We start from the raw sequence: 17557 nt of genomic DNA, 5'->3' as shown, positions 1-17557 counted from the left end.
CCCTACTTTTCTTATGCTTGATTTCCTCAGTTTCTCCAGTACTGTTGGCACCCAGTGGTTCCCACATCTGCAGTCTGAATTACCAGTCTTGTTGGTGAGCAGGACGTGGGCTGTTTTGTGGTGAGACTCCACCTGCTGTAATCAACAGGCAGAGCCCAACCTCATACGTTACCTGTTCCTCTTCCATCTGTCTGTAGTGTGTAAGAACAAGTCCTTCCATGCCAGTCAGAGTGGCTCTGGGACTTACTGTTTGCAAGACCTCGTGTGCTTCAGAGGGAAAGTACCAAAATCCTGTGTGCTGGGGCTTTTGTGAAACTGGACACATATCACAAACATGACTTTTGTTCTTGGGTGCTTTTATGATGCAAGCAATAAAATGAGCATTACAGCTGGTCCCATCAGGGCAAATTGTAGAGCAAATTTGGAATGGTCACAGAAGCTTTATTCTTTGTCCCCTACCAAGAACAAATGTATGCATGGTTGGGGAGCAGACTTTGGCTGCTGGGAGGAGGTGGGTTCACAGACAGGGCCAAAAGAGAATTTCTTTGTGATAGGACTTCTCTGAAACATGTTGTAGAACAAAAAGAAATAGCTTTGCAGAATCCTTGCTCTTGATTTTGAGTTTCTTCAGAGATAGACTGCCTCTGGATCTGTTAACCTGGCATCCTTCTAGAACATTAATTCTGTGTCTTGCTGAACAATTTTGAATCAAATTTCATTGTTAGGCTAGTTTGTTAGATGTAAGGAGTGAATGCTAGTGTTTGTATTTATAATCTCTCATTCTCGGAAGGACTTGTTAATTACCATATCTTCTGGGAAGAAACAGCTCTGTACGTTTTTCATGGGGTTGTGATGATGTACCTCAGGCTGTGAAAATGCAACTGAAGAGTACCCATTCTCATGTGTTACAGATGAACTTCCCATTTAAGTCTGGTGTTCTTATTTGTTTGTTTGCTTTTGTCAGGATGGTTGTTCTTACTGCTACTGGGAAACAATTTAGTTACCATTAGGGAGTGATTCATTAGCATGTGGTTTGCATTTGTAGGAAGCCTGTCTTGTAGAGACCACATTGCTGATGCTTTCCACTGAGCAGGGCTAGCCTGCTGGCTGCAGAAAGGTGCCTGGCTGCCCCACTCTCCTCACAACAGCACCCAGCTGCCTCCTCAGGACGCTCTCCCTCCAGCCTTCTGACATTGACAGATGCCAGTGCAGGGTCATGGCCATATCTGATGGCAGGAATAGGTCAGTTGTGTTGTGCTGTGAAATGCACCTCTTCGATGGGCTGGTTTTAGAAGGGTAATGGATATGTTGCAGTAGGTGAGCAGAGCCTGTTTTATAGGAGTGAGCACAGCTTGTTTTCCTTCCGGAGCTGTGCAGGAGTCGTTGTGTGGCTGTGTTACAAACATGTCAGATTCCACGATTCACCTGCAGTGGGATTCAAGATGGCTTATGGCTTCTCAGCTGGTGATTGGGACTGACAGCTTGTCAAAAAATAAAAATAAAAAAAATCTCTTCCTGCAGCTGGGACAGAAGAAGTGGTATTTTCTGTATGTGCAGCAGATGGATGCTGTGGTGACAGCTTGTCTCAGAGCAGGGGAAGCAGAGCTCTAGGAGGGTCATTGAAGCACAAAGAGTCCAAAAGCCAATTTTCTTCTGAAATCAGCTAATACATAGAACCAAAGGAGAACTTGTTCACTTGTACCATTGTAACATGACTTCTCATGTTGTGTTGCAGTATTTCAGAATGCTCAGGTGCTTCTGGCTGGCACGATCTGTGCTAATGCTTGCCAGGAGCCTGTGCAATGTAAGCCAGTCTGCATGACAATAGTCCCTGCCAGAGGATGTTTCCATCTTCCTTGTCCTTGTGTGTAACAACTTCTACAATGAAAGTTTGGGGAAAAAAAAAGATTGTGTAGAGAGAGAGAGAACTTTTTTCCCATCGCTATCACAGCACATGCATGCTTGCAGCTTGTTGCTGTTCCCCAGCTCTGAGAGCAGTGTCAGCTGCACTGTGCTGAGCGAGGACCTGATCCCAGCTGGCCTGGTCCTGTCGAGGGATGGCTGCAGCCAGGGCAGCTATTCAGTTCATCCTGCCTTTTCTTGATTCCTTTCTTCTGGTGCTGTTGTGGCTAAGTGTGTGAGTTACTTTAGGTACATCTGTGCTTCGTTCCAACTTGTACACCGCAGGTACACTGGCTGTAAAAATTATGTCTGCTAGTTTAATGGGAATTGAGTATCACTGATTTGCTGTCTGCACATTTTGTTAGTCTTACAAGAAAAAGCCTTAATGCACAAAAGTTTGTCCTCAAAATATGCTTCACTTTTTGTTTTTTCTCCTAGGTATCGCATGCTGTTGCAAAGCTTGTGTTAGTTAGTTTCCACTGGCAAATCTCAGAGATTTTGGAAAGGTAAGTAACCTTATTTATTCTGTGCTTCGTGCTTTTCCCTCTCTGAAAGAATGCTTAGGGTTCCTGTAGTGTATTTTGACAAGTGTCTTTGAACCTGAAAGCAGGACGCATGGGCAAGTCAGGGAGCAGAGGAGAAATGCTGTTTGCTGTGCTGCCTGCACAGAATTTGTGAATAAGGAGGGGGCAGTGTCAGCAAATGTCTTTCAGTCCAAGGAATTATTGACATGCTGGAAACTCCACTGATATGCTGAGCTTAAACAACAAGACTGAGAGTGCTGCTATATTTATTTAGAAAATATAGAGATAACATATGGTCTGTTTTGAACATATGATCTGTAAATCATAAAGCAGGACTGAGTGTACAGTTTATTAATACATTTGCTTTGAGGTTTTTGTTCCTTCTGAACGTAAGTGATGGTTTTTTTTCCAAGCTGAAAAAAAACATCACTAGCGTTTGGAGAGCAGGAGCAGATGCTGTGAGAGAACTGCTGAGTGCAATCCCTTTGTTGCTTGGGCAGCATCACACTGCAGTGAAGTCCTCTAGCTGATTTCAAAAGGAGAGTTCAGACTGCCCAGATTTACATGGGAAGTGTGTCAGGAGGCACTGCTGTCTGGCAGCTCCTCCTGAAAGTACTGGCTCAGAGCTGAACATTGTCTGAAAATAGAGAGCACATCAGGCTGACTCATTCTGCTGTGCCATTTTTGGCCCAGTTAGCCACCAACTTCATCCAGAGAACATATGGGAAATGCATCTCATGTATGGATACTGTTGCAGCATCTCTGGTAACTGAGTTGTCTGTTGCTATGCATCCTGTGAGAGCTTTTCTCTGGGGAGTGTGGAGAGTGAGATTCCCGCACAGCAGTCAGGGTGATTCTGCAGGTTGGCTAACAGGATTTAGTCAGGAGAAAGCACAGGGAAGGGCTTATTTCTTCAGCAGTGACTTTGCAAGTTGTTCTCCTGTTGATCTGGTCCTCAAACTTCTGTCTTGGTATGAAGTAGCATTATCAAATTACAGCCTAGTCATACCTCTGATGCAGCTTTGTATCCTTGAATTCACTGATGGTTTTTTGTTTTTTTTTTTAACTGGAGATTGCTCTGTGATAGCAGTCACAAACAGCAAGATGTGTTTAAGGCTGCTGACAGACAGCTTCATATGCCTAAAAGGTGATAATCTGTAAAGTAAATATTCAGCTATATAGCAGACAGGAGCCAAAGTGAGACCTACGCATGATAGCTTGATTTTGCAAAGGAATAGGAGACAGGCAGGAGCCTCACCAGACCATGCTATCATGGTCATGGAACAATGCAAAATATATTCAGAAGTGGATTTGGTCATTCTTTTAATTGTCTTTTCAGGCACAAGTCAAATGCTGCCCAGTTGCTAGTAGAAGCACGAGTTCAGCCCACCTCATCCAAACATGTAAGTATGCTAACTATTTGGGTCTGTTCCCCTTGGCAGAGAAACCTCTGACCCACCTCATTAGAGGGCTGCATTACTGACGGGTCTGTCCCATGTTAACTCTTTGCAAACTCAAGATCCTACACCCTGAATCTGCTCTGGGGTTGACTTTTTAAAGGGTAATGCTCTGCTTAGGAATGCTTAAGCCAGATCTCCCAGCGGTGTTCTGGCTGAGGTGAGCAGTAGCAATACTTGAACCAGCAGCTTGCCTTTTGCAGCTGGGGCTGCGGGGTCCTTGGATACTTTTTTTTTTTTCCTTTAAATAGAACTGTTCTGTTACTTGTTTACAGAATTCGTTCCCAGAGTGTGGTCCAGTACTCCAGGAACACATTACAATGTGTTGCATTTTGAGTGATAAAATGTTACATCTGAGAAACACAATTTGGGCTGCGGAAAAGAGGGGTTTTTAAGGACCTGAGAGCCTGCTTTGGCATCTGAGCTGACTTGTAACTAACATAGAGTCAAACACTAATGCAGCTGGCAGTGGTAAGCTTCATGGACTCAAATTATCTGCCTGGAGTCCAGAAAAAAAACTTTGTTATTTGACATACCTAAAAGGAGTACGTATATTTTGAGATTTGTCTGAATCATTTGTCATTTAAGTACTCCTCATTGCAATGGTGATTTCATTTTTGGAGGAATGAAGTTACAGTTTAATTTAAGTTTGGTGAATTTGGTTTGATAGGCAATACATTAAGATCTATTTGTACGTGCTATGGCAAGTTGCTCTGTGGTTCAGCTCCTAATGCAAAATACTGAAATTTCTGGGGAGTTCTTTGGGTGTGTGCTCATATTATAGAGCATCTGGCCTTGTAGAGAGAAACTATCGTGGTAAGCTCGGAGAGACAGCTTTCAAAGTTTTGAGGTAGTGTGCTTGCTATTCAAGTTGAGCAGTTGATCTGGCCAATCAACACGGTTGCCAACTTGATAAATCTTGTTTTGGTCTGCTTGCTCTATTTCTTTTTCATGTGGTCATGCTACAAAACAAGCTTTACTGGTCATGTGGCTGGGTGGGTGCTGATGCTGCTGCATCCCTGATGCAGAGAGCTACTCATGGAAGCTCACTGCTGTTTCACTAGCTTTTCAAAGAGTAACACACATTTAAGTAGATGAAAAGTGATCTGTGGAAGGGGAAAGGGGAAGGGGAGCTCAAGCTCCTGCTAATAGCATTGTAGAACCTCACTTTTTGTAATGCTGTGCTAGACATAGTCTTTCAGGTCCCAAGGATGAGCCAAAATGTGTGAGAGGCTCTGTCTGTTTTCTGGGGGTTAGTTCTACACTATCCACAGGGAGACCAGAGAGCTTCCCAGTGAAAGAGTAACGGAATTGTGTCCAACTTGAAACAAACCCTTGCATCTTTTTCAGCTGAAGAGATGAGGCCTATTCTGCCAAGTGTAGTATAGGCAGAAGTTAAGTGAAGCAAGAAAGTCCCTGAACTTTCTGATGGTCCATAAACAGCCTTTTCTCTTTATAAACATTCAGCATGCAATACCTTCATTTGTGTCTCCAATATGATACCCAAAATTACAATCAAGTAAAAAGACAGTGCTAAGCCTGCTTCCAGCTATAGCTGCTCTCCCAGGCCTCTGGAACAGCTATTGAGTCTGACCCAGCTAACAACAAATCCCAGTAAATTCAGGAAAGAACTGAACAAAAAGGACATACACAATGATGTATTTACTCATTTTTCAAACAAGGAAGATGATAGAACTAGAAAAACAAAGGTAAACTTTGGGTAGCACTAGATGAAAGACAGGAGCTATTCAGTGACTGTTCATCTGTTGTGCTTCATGAGCTTGAAGAGGTTCATGAGAAGGGCTGATATTGGGGTCACTCAGGAGCCTGTTCTGGCTTAGAGCTCATCTGAGACTGTTGTCACAAGGAAAGTGCTGCAGATAACTGTGGATGAGGTGAGAATACTCAGAGCTGCAGTTGATTTCACTGTAATGCTGATTTATCTCTCCCAGGCAATGGTACATTCCTCCCATCACTGCGCGGTGTGCATGCAGTTTGTCCGGAAGGAGAACTTGCTTTCTCTGGCTTGTCAGCACCAGTTCTGTCGCAGCTGCTGGGAGCAGCATTGTACCGTGCTTGTCAAGGATGGTGTTGGAGTTGGTAAGTTCGAGGCAGGTTTGGTAGTGGATCTGTGTTTGACATCTTGGTTGATCTGCATGTAATTGTCTGAATTGTTTCTCAGTAATGAGAAAATGGGCATGGAATGGATATTTGCGATAAATTTAACTAGCTGTTTTACCTGAATCCCTAGTTGGTGTTGGCATACTGCTTGGAAAGGCCTACTTCTGCCTAACAAAACCTGCAATTCTACAGATCCATTTGCTGCTCTTCTCCCTCTTCTGATCTCAAGAGCATGACTGTAACAAATTAGAAGTCAGAAATCTGCTGTATTTTGAGATTGCATCTCTATGATGCGTTGTTTTGTTACCCTGGAAATTCTTGTGGATACAAACACCTGTTCCATTTGTGTTGAGCAGAAGCCTGTAGTTGCCAGGCTTGGTTTGGGCTTCTCCTGGCCTGTTATTCTTGCTGATATGACAGTAACATGCAGCTGAATCCTGGTTGAAACACTTACTGCTCCTGAACACATTTGTGCCCTATCATCTTTCAGTAAAGACAGTTGGGCTTCAACTTTTCAGCAGCCCTAATACATTCGATTGATCTGTTCCACAGTTGTGTCCCTCTTACTACAACAACAGATGGCACCTAGGAAACAGTGTTGAATGCTATCTCTGTGTCTCTGCTATTTAGTACACATTGCACTGTGCTGAAATGTTGCCTTCTTTTCTCAGGGGTCTCCTGCATGGCTCAGGACTGCCTACTTCGGACACCAGAAGACTTTGTTTTTCCATTGCTGCCTAGTGAAGAGCTGAAAGACAAATACAGGCGCTACCTCTTCAGGGACTATGTGGAGGTACTGTCTTTTTCAGATTTAAAATATCCTGGATCGATTCACCAATGACTTGTAGAAATCTTGTTTGAAGTGTCTTGCATCTCTGATTAGAGATGCAGTGACTACAATAAAATTCTTCATAAGCATGATGTGGCTGCTTCTGTAGGGCAGCCTCCCTGGCGAAATGCTCTAGCAGGTTGCCAAAGTAAATTCTTCTGTAAGGTCACCCAGGAACTCATTGGCTGGTGCTTGACTCTTTTCCTGAAGTAGAATTCTCAGAATGTTTCAGCTGAGAATCTCGAACTTCAGTCTGAGTTTTGATGTCCTCCTTACTTTTATGTAGATTTTTTAGGTTCTGGCAAATAAGTCTCTCACTGCAGTGAAGCCCAACTGGATTGGTTTGCTTAATAACATTTCATTAGAGATTTATTGAAATTAAGGCAGACATATAAGATTAAATTTGTAGAAAGTATTCGGGTGACTAAAAGAAACAGGGGCACAGTATGAACAGTGTCTCCTCTCTTTAATATGTAGAAGGAAACAGCCACCACTGAGCAACTGAAAAGCAACTGAGTACATTCTAGGTTATAAAATAAGCGTGGGGAAAGAGCTCAAATAGAGTAAAAGTGTTCAGTGTCTTCGTGGGCTCACTGCCACATGTGTTGCTGTGCTTACTTGGTCTATAGTCCTCCGTTTGAACTCCCTGTTGTGATAAGTAGCTTCCTAATGTGGGAAAGGTTCAGCTGCTCTGTTAGCCAAGATCTAGTAACAGTTTTCAATATCTTTTGCAATAAGAAAACGCTGTCTTGTGTGTTTTTATGGATAGGAGTAACTAGATTGACCAGGTAAATGCTCTTCTGCACCCTTTGCTGATTTTACCACATTGGTGTGTTCACAGAGCCATTACCAGCTGCAGCTGTGTCCTGGTGCAGATTGCCCTATGGTCATACAGGTACAGGAGCCAAAAGCCCGGCGAGTGCAGTGCAATCGTTGCAATGAGGTCTTCTGGTAAGAAACAGAAAAGGTTAAAGATCACAGGGAAATTGCTGTCCTCAGAGCTACTCCGTTTGCTTGCCAATAGTTTCAGTGTGTGAAAGCATCTCAAATGCTTTGCTAAAGTTGTTTGTAACCTGAGTTAACTTGAGTAACTGGACACGTAGTGTCTGACTTCTGCAGGTGGTCAGCCTTCCCCTTGCTCCCAAAACTCCGTGGGAGTTGGGTGTTACGACAATCAGGCAACACCAATCTTGAGTAATGAAGGAGTTGAAAATCTTTTGTCCTTTGTTGGCTAGGTTACAAATTCGGGTAAAGCCAGAGCGAGTGGTAGAGATTCTGGTAATGGATGTAGAGACCTTTAAGTTATCTGCTGGTCTGGTGGTTTTAGGTTTTTTACAAGTATTTGGTTACCAGAGTATCTGGTGTATTTGGAGGCTAGTGTGAGAATAAATTTTGACTAAATAGAAACATTAATGTTCCTTGTTGGCTTTCAAGTGTCTTTGGTCACGTTTATGTCAGAGGAGGCCCCTTCATCCATCCTGATGCTGATTTCTGCACACGAGAGTGGTGGTTTATTAGAGCTCTCACTATGCAGCCCTCAGCCTTCATTTTTGCATTCTGCTAATACACTGTGAATACACTGGCATCCCTTACCCTTACTCTGCTTCACAGATTTTGGTCATCAGGAATACCTCAATTCTTGAGTAATTGCTATGGAAATGGATGTATCGTGTCTTTTTTTTTTTTCCTGTTTAGCTTTAAGTGTCGGCAGATGTACCACGCACCCACAGACTGTGCTACCATCCGGAAATGGCTCACCAAATGTGCAGATGACTCCGAAACAGCCAACTACATCAGTGCTCACACTAAAGATGTAAGAACAAGTACTGGCATGTCTTTTCACGTCCTCTAGTCCTACCTGGGAAGCGGGATACAATTCTTTATATATGTAGCATTTTCATAGGCTATAAATCCTCACAGCTCTCTGGGGACTGTGTTACAACACAACTGAATGCACTGGGAATGCAGACGGTCCAGCTGCCCTCCTGCAGTAAGGACAGGATGGTGGTCTTGGTCCCTGTTCCAGGTCATGTGTGAATGTCTTTGGAAACTAGCTGTGCTGCCCTCCCACGGGCAAAAGGCAGAATTGTGACTGCTTGGAATACACAGCGAGGGTGTATTTCAAATGGGGGGAGAGGGTGTAGTAAATGCAGTTAGTGAACTCTAGAGGTGCTCTAGTCTCAACATCTGTACGGGGGAGGGTGGGGGAGATAAGGTTATGATTTGGCAACAACAAAAGAGGGTGGATGAAATTGATAAATTGTATTTTGAAGTACTTCTGGTAGATTTAAACCCAAGAAAAAGAAACTATTACATATTGTGTACTCTATCTGTAAAAATATCTTTAAAGGTCACAGATGTATTTCTTTTAGATTAGCTGTTTGCAGACTGGGGTTTTTAATGTCTTTTGGAGGATTTTGTGTCCCAACTTCAGTAGGACAGTAGTTGACTGGCATTTGTTTTTAGTAATAGTAATAGTGACCGTGCTAACTGGCACCAGTTTCAGTTGTGCTAGGAAAGTGAGTACTTAGACTGGAGATCCTAAATACCATTTTTTCTTTAGAGAGGTGTTAACATGTGATGACAGTCTTTCTGCTATGCATCTTTGTAAATATCAGGCTCTTTTATATTCAGCATGCATTTTAACTGTCATTGAAATTTATAAGAAGCAACAAAACTCATTTCTTTCTTTGTACTTGTGCAACCAAAGCAAAGTTCTGAACTCATCACTCAAGAGCATCAGAGAACCACTGCTGCAGCAAATCAGTGTGCAGCTCTCACTGTGATCCTACAGATTCTCCTCTGCTAGTTGTCATCTGATAGTGGCAGGATACAGAGCTGGTTATCTTGTAGTCAAAGTAGCTGTGGAAGCTACTGTCATATGTGATCTCATTTATGTCTCTGTGCCTGATCAACTGCTAATTGGTAACATGGTGAGATTTTTAGTTTTACAAGGTGTAACAGCAGCAAACTTGTTTTCTTGAGCAAGCAGTCCGGTGCTGCTGTGTAACATCCCTGGCTTTCTGCCTCCTTTCTAAATATTTTCATACATGCATACAAAAATAAAATGAAGAACACAGGTAGAATTGTCATGCAAACATTGTCATTCGCAGCAAGTCTGCTGGAGATAAAGTTGGGTCTAACAAATGCTTATGTTTCCCCAGTGTCCGAAGTGCAATATCTGTATTGAAAAGAATGGAGGCTGCAATCACATGGTGAGCTGTTCCCTGAACACATAAGATCTTTCTTGCTCTAAGCAGAATTTTTTTCCACTTTCCACTAACCAGTGCCTCCTGTCTTCTCTTTCAGCAATGCTCCAAATGCAAGCATGGTAAGGAGAATTTGGAAACAGTTTTTTCAGTAATGTGTTTTAGAGATGTTCTCTTTTTGTGTATAATGAAGATGAATTGTGAATGCTGACTGCAATATTTTTCCCCTCATAAAATGTGGACAGGGTATTAAATTACAGATTTGTGATAGCCTTTTTTTCCCCCCACTGGCTGTAATTTTGATTAGGTTCTGATTCAGTGCTAGTTTAACTCCTTCTCCCTGACATCCATTGTATAGGCAAATCTCCATCTCTGCCATAATACCAAGAATGGAAAACATTTTCCAGAGGAGAACATGAAATGCTTTCCCTGTAAATCTGATTATCAGTTGAAGATACTGGCTATCTTCTCAGATCAGTTTAGGTCCTTCTGATCACTGATGGAAATAATGAGACCCAACCCAGATGAAACTGCAGGAGCTGTGAATTGTTCTGCATAACATTCTCTATTGGACTTCTTAGTCCACCCTGTGCAGTGAGCAGCCAGAATGTCTTTGGACCATTGTGTGCTACTCTAAAACAACAGCCTGTTCTTCTGTAGATCTTTTCATGGCAGAAGTAATTCCTATTGCCTTGGAGCAAAATAGTTTGTGTTCAGGCCCTCTATATTAAGTGTGCTGCTAGGAAATATTATATTATCAGAACCTTATTTGGATGATGATTAAAGATTGCTGTCCTCTCTCATTTCCTTTGCTTTGGGGTCCTCAGCAGCACTGGATGTGATTTGATGGAGCTCTGTGACAAGAGTGAGCAAGCAAGTGCCAAGGTACCATGGTGACTAGCATTCAAGAAGGCTGGTGAACTCTGGAAATGCCAATTTCAGTCCCTTAAAATGAGTGAAACAAAGTGATTATTATTTTAGCAATTTAATCTCCATCTTTTTTCCTTTCCAGCAAAACACTCAGCCTCACTCTGAAATCAGGAAACTGTTATGTGGGTTTTGCTATTGTTCTCTTTCTTCCACTTTCTTCCCAGTTCAGTGGCTCCTAACTTGAAGTGTCATTGACCACTGATATTTGAAGTCATCCAGGTAGTTTTCTCTTGGAGAGAGCTGAAGGCAGATTTTATTTGCATGAATTAATTCACTCTTGTATTTGATTGTTCATATTTTATTCAACCAGAGATTCTCATGGTGCCGTATGCCAGCAGTGGGGTGGATGCAATTCACAAATAAGACAATAGCCTTCCTCTTCTTTAACCTGGAGTGACAGCCTGTGCAGAGCACAAGTTCTGTGCATTGGTCTTGATGTACAGAATACAGCACTTCAAGGTTTACTTTGTGCAGTTGCACAGGAGGCTGTACAACGAAAATCTTCCAGACAGGCTGGTATTTTTGGCTCAATGTTGTGTTCTATTTTGCAAGATGATACAAAATATATGTTTCTTGGCTTAGCAGAAATAATGAAAACAGATGAGCTATGTCTCCTGAAGCTTTTCTTTCTCAGACTTATGTTTTTTTTATTCTGTGCATCATAGTGGAATTTCACTGTTTTCTGCAGACTTCTGCTGGATGTGTCTGGGAGACTGGAAGACTCACGGCAGCGAGTACTACGAATGCAGTCGGTACAAAGAGAATCCTGATATTGTAAACCAGAGTCAGCAAGCACAGGCCAGGGAGGCCCTTAAGAAGTACTTGTTCTATTTTGAGAGGGTAGGAGACATCTCTTTGGCCAGAGCTGCTGTAGCTTTTTAATGCTCCCTGCCTGGTGCAAAGGTCACTGCCAGCAATCTCCATGCAAGAAACTGCCCAAAGAGAATCTGTGCTGAATTTTCAGGCCCTGTTCTTTCTTACTCTAAGTCCTGCCCTGTGGGTCCTGTTCAGACCAGTAGTGTCATCCCTAGAGCAAATTATACTTGCTCTTGTGTTTCCTCGTGCTAGAGAATATTGGTATTACCTGTGTGCCACTATACTGTTTTTCTGCAGGCTGAGTGCCTGCAGTAGATTAATATTACTCCAATCATTTCCTTTCAGAACTGCAGAACTTTTGTTACTTGCAGCATATTTTCACTGAGACAAAGAATAAACAAACTGTTATGTTCAAATTCCATTGGCGGTAGCAAAGTTTTCCTAAAGGACCCAGAGCATTGGGTGCAACTTTTAAAAAATGTGATTACATAATCTGTATGCACACAGATGTTTCAAAGCACCTGGACATACAGTGTATTTCTAGAACAGCATCTCTAGAGGAGAATGTGATAGAGGTACAGTGCTGCTGCCTTTCAGTGCACTTGTTTCTCCGTTAAAATGAATTTATTCTTTTTCATTCTATGAGCCAACTCCTGTGATAAAATAAACGTGTTCATTCTTGGCTCACTAGAACAAACAGGCTTTGGGACATGGTCATGTTTACAGTGTGCATGTGGATGTTGGAGTTCACTGAACCCACATTAAGTGTTAATTTCAACTCTTGCCCTTTCTATAGAAATTGTTTAAGTAGAGGAATCACCATTACTATCTATCTTGTTGTACACACAGTCTTTGTGCAAACAGAGGGCATTCCTACTCTGAGGAGCTGGGTTTGCTTCTTGCTCTTTCCTGCTGTCAGTCTGTTGTATACAGCTTCCACTCCTTGCTATTGGAGCTGCTGCCTTGCTGTTCTTTCCCACAGCATGTCTTACCTTGCTGGACTCCTGCCCCACTTCAGTTTCCGCTTGCAAGAGCTTGTGCTTTTATAGCAAAGTATTCTGGTCTCATACCATTTTTTCTTTTCCCTTCTCCCCACCCTTTGCAGTGGGAGAATCACAATAAAAGTTTGCAGCTGGAGGCACAGACATACCAACGAATCCAGGAGAAAATTCAGGAAAGAGTTATGAACAACTTGGGAACGTGGATAGACTGGCAATACCTTCAAAATGCTGCAAAGCTACTCGCAAAGGTGGGTAGCTGTGGCTTCTTTAGCAGAGAAGAGAATCTATGCACGTGAATGCTAATTTCACAGCACCTAGTGAGAGGAAGGGAAGTTGGGGGTTATGGGTATGTGAAACTGTACCTCTAGTCTAGGCCATGAACTAGGCAAAAATCACCTGGAAGTGACCTCTGAGAAGTTAAAGTATAACTGAATTTTCCCAAGGATGATGAGAGGAGCTACACCATGAAATGTCTAGTCATCCTTATCAGAAAGTAGCTTCTTTGTAGTGGTTATGCAACTGACTGTGCTGACTTCAAAGCCTGAGACTCTTCTTGTTTTCTCTCTCTTCTCTCTGGACCCCAACAGTGTCGTTACACTCTGCAGTACACATATCCATATGCCTACTACATGGAGTCTGGTCCCAGGAAGAAACTGGTAAGGTGTTTCGCTCTTTTTTCACTTACTCTTTGTCTGGGGCTGTTTAGCTGGCAGCATGCTAGGCTGAATGAATAGCCAAGCATCCCTATTTAATTCCAGAGCTTGTGCATCTGAAATACAAGTATTGAGTTTGAGGTAAGGGCAGGACAAGATTGTGTGCTTTTGCACTTTTCCTCTTTGCTTCACAGTGATCTGCTGCTCAATCGTTATTTTCCTTTGGCAACACTGCATTTTAACTAATAAGCACTTTATCCAAAAAGTTTTGAAGCTGGAAAATGTGAGTTTGTTCTTTGGTGGGACTATCACAGTGCTGTGGACTCTATTTCCCACAAATTGCTGCTGGAGCATAGTTTTTCCAGCCTGGAATCAGATTGTAGCTTTGCCTTTGATTCCTACTGCAAGTTCCTTGCAAGCTGGAACTTTCTACAGGCTGGATATGTCCAAAAATAGTCTTGAATTCATTGAATGTTGATTCTTTGACTCAGTAGTCAAGTAAAACCTGTTCTCCAATTTCTTCCCATAGCATGTGTATTCTCTCAGGCTTTGGCCACATTTTATTTTCTGTCTGACTGTGCTGGTGGAACAAGTTACTGCTCCCTGCAGTGGTTAGCAGTCCCTCTGTTCTGCATGCAGAGCTGCTCACAAAAGCATTTCCTGACCTGCTTATTGGCAAAGTGAGCTGAGTTAGCAGATATTTGTCACTTCGAGTGTTTCTGAACTGATATGATTAACTTTGAGTGATGCAGGTTGGGGAGTGTTCACACTAGGAACCTCCTGCAAGGCATGTATAGCTAAAGATGGATGGGGAGGAGAGACAAACCTGCTCTTCCAGCACTGCTGTCAGCAGAACACATTTATTTGCTCCTCAAGTGTAGAAGGTTGAACGAAGCTGTTCCACTAAACTAGTTTCTTGATGCTAACTCTAATTTTGCTGCTTGCAGTTTGAATACCAGCAGGCCCAGCTGGAGGCTGAAATTGAAAATCTCTCATGGAAGGTGGAGCGAGCAGACAGCTATGACAGAGGGGTGAGTGTTCCGCTTGCTTGAGCCCGCTGGCCAGATTTTGTTAATATCAGGCTTAGCACCACTGTGGGAGAGCTAAGGAGTTAAGTGAGAGTGCTGAAATACTGGATTCAAAATCTCACTTTTCTTCCTCTTGCTGGTGGATGTTGTGGAAGCTGAGTGCTCACTGCTGCTTGGGAGAGGAGGCAGGGCTGGAAACAGAACCAAGAAAGATTTGGAGGAAGCTGCCCATAATAGACCTCTGGTTAAGTATGGGTTCCTGAAGCATGTAGCTTTTTAGATAAAGCGAGAGCCAGGTAACTGCAGAGTGAGCCCATGTTAAAAGAAATGAGGTCTGCAATCTTGTGATTCAGAGCATATTTGAAGTATGAAGGTTGGTGATTCTCAGATTATTTGAATCCCTGAGAAAAAAAAATTAACTCATCTCTGGGGATCTCACACTAACTATTTCTGCCTTCTGTTTTACTAGGACTTAGAGAATCAGATGCACATAGCAGAGCAGAGACGGAGGACCCTGCTGAAAGACTTCCATGACACATAAAACAGGAGAAAATGACAAAGTGCAGGGGTGAGAGCAGCAAGTGAAGTGATGGCAGCTTCACCGGGATAAGCAGGCACTGCCTCTGGGAGAACACGGCCAAGGACAGAGCCACCCCTCCCCTTGCAAGTCAGACACATGCAAACATCACATCTTAGTCCAGTTTGTTCTCTTATCTTTCTGTTTGTTTCCGCCATGCTAGAGGCCAGAGTTCAGATTGGCGTATTTCCTGGGACATTTCCCTCCTGCCCTCAATGGTTTCAGAAGGGGAGGGAGTTTTTCTCTGAATGGCTGTTAATAGTATTAGATCAATACAATTTATGTAATTTTCAACGGTTGTACAATTATACAGACAAACCTTAGAATAACACACAACCCTTTTTAAAAATAAATTGGCAGTGGAGTGTTTTTCCTTAATCTGCTTGTAAATTTAATGGGCTTTTCCCTCTCTCCTCCTTCCTTCCTCTGAACCAAAAATCCTCCTAGGCACTGAAGGAGGTTGCAAAATAACTCACCTAGATTTCCTGATGCTCTTTCAACCAGGAGATTGTAGCATTGGCATTGCATGAGGAGAGTGGCTGGTGCTAAGAATGGCTGCTGCTGTGTCTGATCTGGCAGTACCAGCAGTGTCTGTGACTTAGTCCGATTACATGTGACATCTCTTCTTGAAAATCAGCTGTGCAAAATCTTGCTACACAAACGAAAACAAGCAGAGGAATTGTAGGGGAGAAAACAGGTTATCACTAAGCAGGTCAGATTCTGCATTTGATAAATTTTAGGTCTTCCATATAGATTTTTTGCTTTACTTGTTTTTGTGGGGAGGGTGTTGTATTGCCAAAGTGAGTGATGAGGGAATTGTAGCATACAGATGTTAATCAAAGCTTGGGGCTCTTGCAGAGTGAAGCAATCCATGTCATAACAGTGCCATGCAATCTGGTAAAGAATATTTGTGCCTGCTGGGTGACATGGTTGAGAAAATTTGATCCCATTAATTGATGTGAAACTGAACTCCGCTACTTTACGAGGAGCAAATAGTATGTACAACACACTCCCTGGCACATGTTGGATGGGCACTAGGATACAGATGCACTGATTGTGCAGAGCCTGCACCAAGCCAGGCAGAAAATTAACTTGCAAAATTAATTTATTTGTATATTAGTATCAATACTGATGGGAACTTATCAGAAAATTGATTGCTAGGAGCATGTGGAACTTTTTTATTAACATTCTTTTTTCTAATGTAAAATATACACTAAAATAAAAATATGAAAACCTAGTTCATCTTAGTAGAGGTTAACATGAAAAAGGTTACTTAAATGCTGATGCTTGCCTCTTTGCTATAGGAAGCAGGCCACATGTTAAGATTTCACAAGCATGTATGTCACCTGCACCAGGAACACGCTGTACACAGCCAGTGAAGGTGAAGCTGGAGTGTCTGATTTGAGGAAATCACTTCTGTGGGGGACTCGTGGGATTCTCTTCCATGCTGTACATGGAAGCGTAACCTTTGACGTGTCCCTGCGTATTGCTTTTATACAATTTCACTTGACAAAGATTAAACTGAAGGGGACAAAGTACTAAATTCCTGCATGTCCAAATAAGCTAACTGCTGTTGGAGCCTTTTTCATGTACCTGAGATGCGTGAGCCAAGTTTTTGCAGCATGTATAATTGGGTAGATGGACTTGAACAAGAGAAGCTCGGTTTAAGAGAAAAGCTGCCATCAAAGCTAATCCTGTGGCCATGCTTGCTCACGGTGGAAAATTTCCATCTGAGAGGCCTTGCTCTTTCCATCTCCCTTCCCTGCTGTAGGATGTATCCTCAGGAACATGTTGCCAAAGAGCTGCTGGCAGTGGAGCAGGGATAGGAACAGAAGCAGCACCTGTACGAGGTCTCTTATGTTTCTGCTCTGGGCTGTTTTGGCTCTTTTGGCTCCCATCTAGGCTGAAGCCATGGGGGTAGATTGCTCCAGCCACTGCCTTCTGAATTCATTCCCTCCTCTGCTCCCAGCAGCGACATCTTTGTGCCCTGCTCAGAATATATTCCAGAGATTGGCCAAATGTACCTTTCTCTCCTCCTCCTAAATACTTGTCAACATTTGCGACACAGGGCAAGGGATAGCTCAGGGGAGAGCTTGCTGAGACCCAGTGGTTTGCAGTATGCTGAGCCAACGTTTAAACTGTTCTTTGAAGATTTTAATGTGCAAAGTTCTAATTTGGGATAAAAGCTGGTGTTCTTGTTGTCTAAATGTAACTAGCATAATGCCCAGTCTCTCTGCAGAACAGATACTCGGTGTTTCCTAATCCCGAAGAGGTCTCACTTTTCTTACATAATTGCCAGGCTTTGAGCTACACTAGAATGGGGTTTTGTCTCTCTCCACCTCCTCTTTGCCTCTCTCCGTTGCCCCCACAAAATGCTTTGCCATGAATCCTTGTTTGTAGAAAAACTAGACTATGTAGCTGTGGCCAAATGTGCTGAACAGACTGCTGAGATGCTTGGCTGAGGAACAGTACTACATGTTGCACTGAGTGCCCCTTAATTCTTTCACAAT

At 42.8% G+C, this 17557-nt stretch overlaps 1 protein-coding gene across 3 annotated transcripts in view; it reads left to right on the top strand.

The window, feature by feature from the left end:
• Positions 1-15341, top strand: part of ARIH2 (ariadne RBR E3 ubiquitin protein ligase 2) — a 28967-nt gene extending 13626 nt beyond the window's left edge. For all 3 annotated transcript variants that reach the window (XM_090148304.1, XM_031606612.2, XM_031606619.2), the window contains 13 exons: positions 2341-2408; positions 3766-3829; positions 5836-5983; positions 6676-6797; positions 7675-7784; positions 8529-8646; positions 9998-10048; positions 10143-10164; positions 11661-11812; positions 12894-13037; positions 13377-13445; positions 14390-14473; positions 14940-15341. In XM_090148304.1, the coding sequence (XP_090004430.1) occupies positions 5839-5983; positions 6676-6797; positions 7675-7784; positions 8529-8646; positions 9998-10048; positions 10143-10164; positions 11661-11812; positions 12894-13037; positions 13377-13445; positions 14390-14473; positions 14940-15011 (1089 nt within the window). In that variant the 5' untranslated portion in view covers positions 2341-2408; positions 3766-3829; positions 5836-5838 and the 3' untranslated portion in view covers positions 15012-15341. The remainder of the gene's footprint in view (positions 1-2340; positions 2409-3765; positions 3830-5835; positions 5984-6675; positions 6798-7674; positions 7785-8528; positions 8647-9997; positions 10049-10142; positions 10165-11660; positions 11813-12893; positions 13038-13376; positions 13446-14389; positions 14474-14939) is intronic.
• The last annotated feature ends 2216 nt before the right edge of the window (positions 15342-17557 follow it).

This window comes from Phasianus colchicus, chromosome 11, assembly GCF_987193195.1.
Source record: "Phasianus colchicus chromosome 11, bPhaCol1.hap1.1, whole genome shotgun sequence".
In the NCBI taxonomy this organism is placed as follows: Eukaryota; Metazoa; Chordata; class Aves; order Galliformes; family Phasianidae; genus Phasianus; species Phasianus colchicus.
The sequence above is the reverse complement of the archived record's forward strand: the minus strand, read 5'-3'. Positions and strand labels throughout refer to the sequence as shown.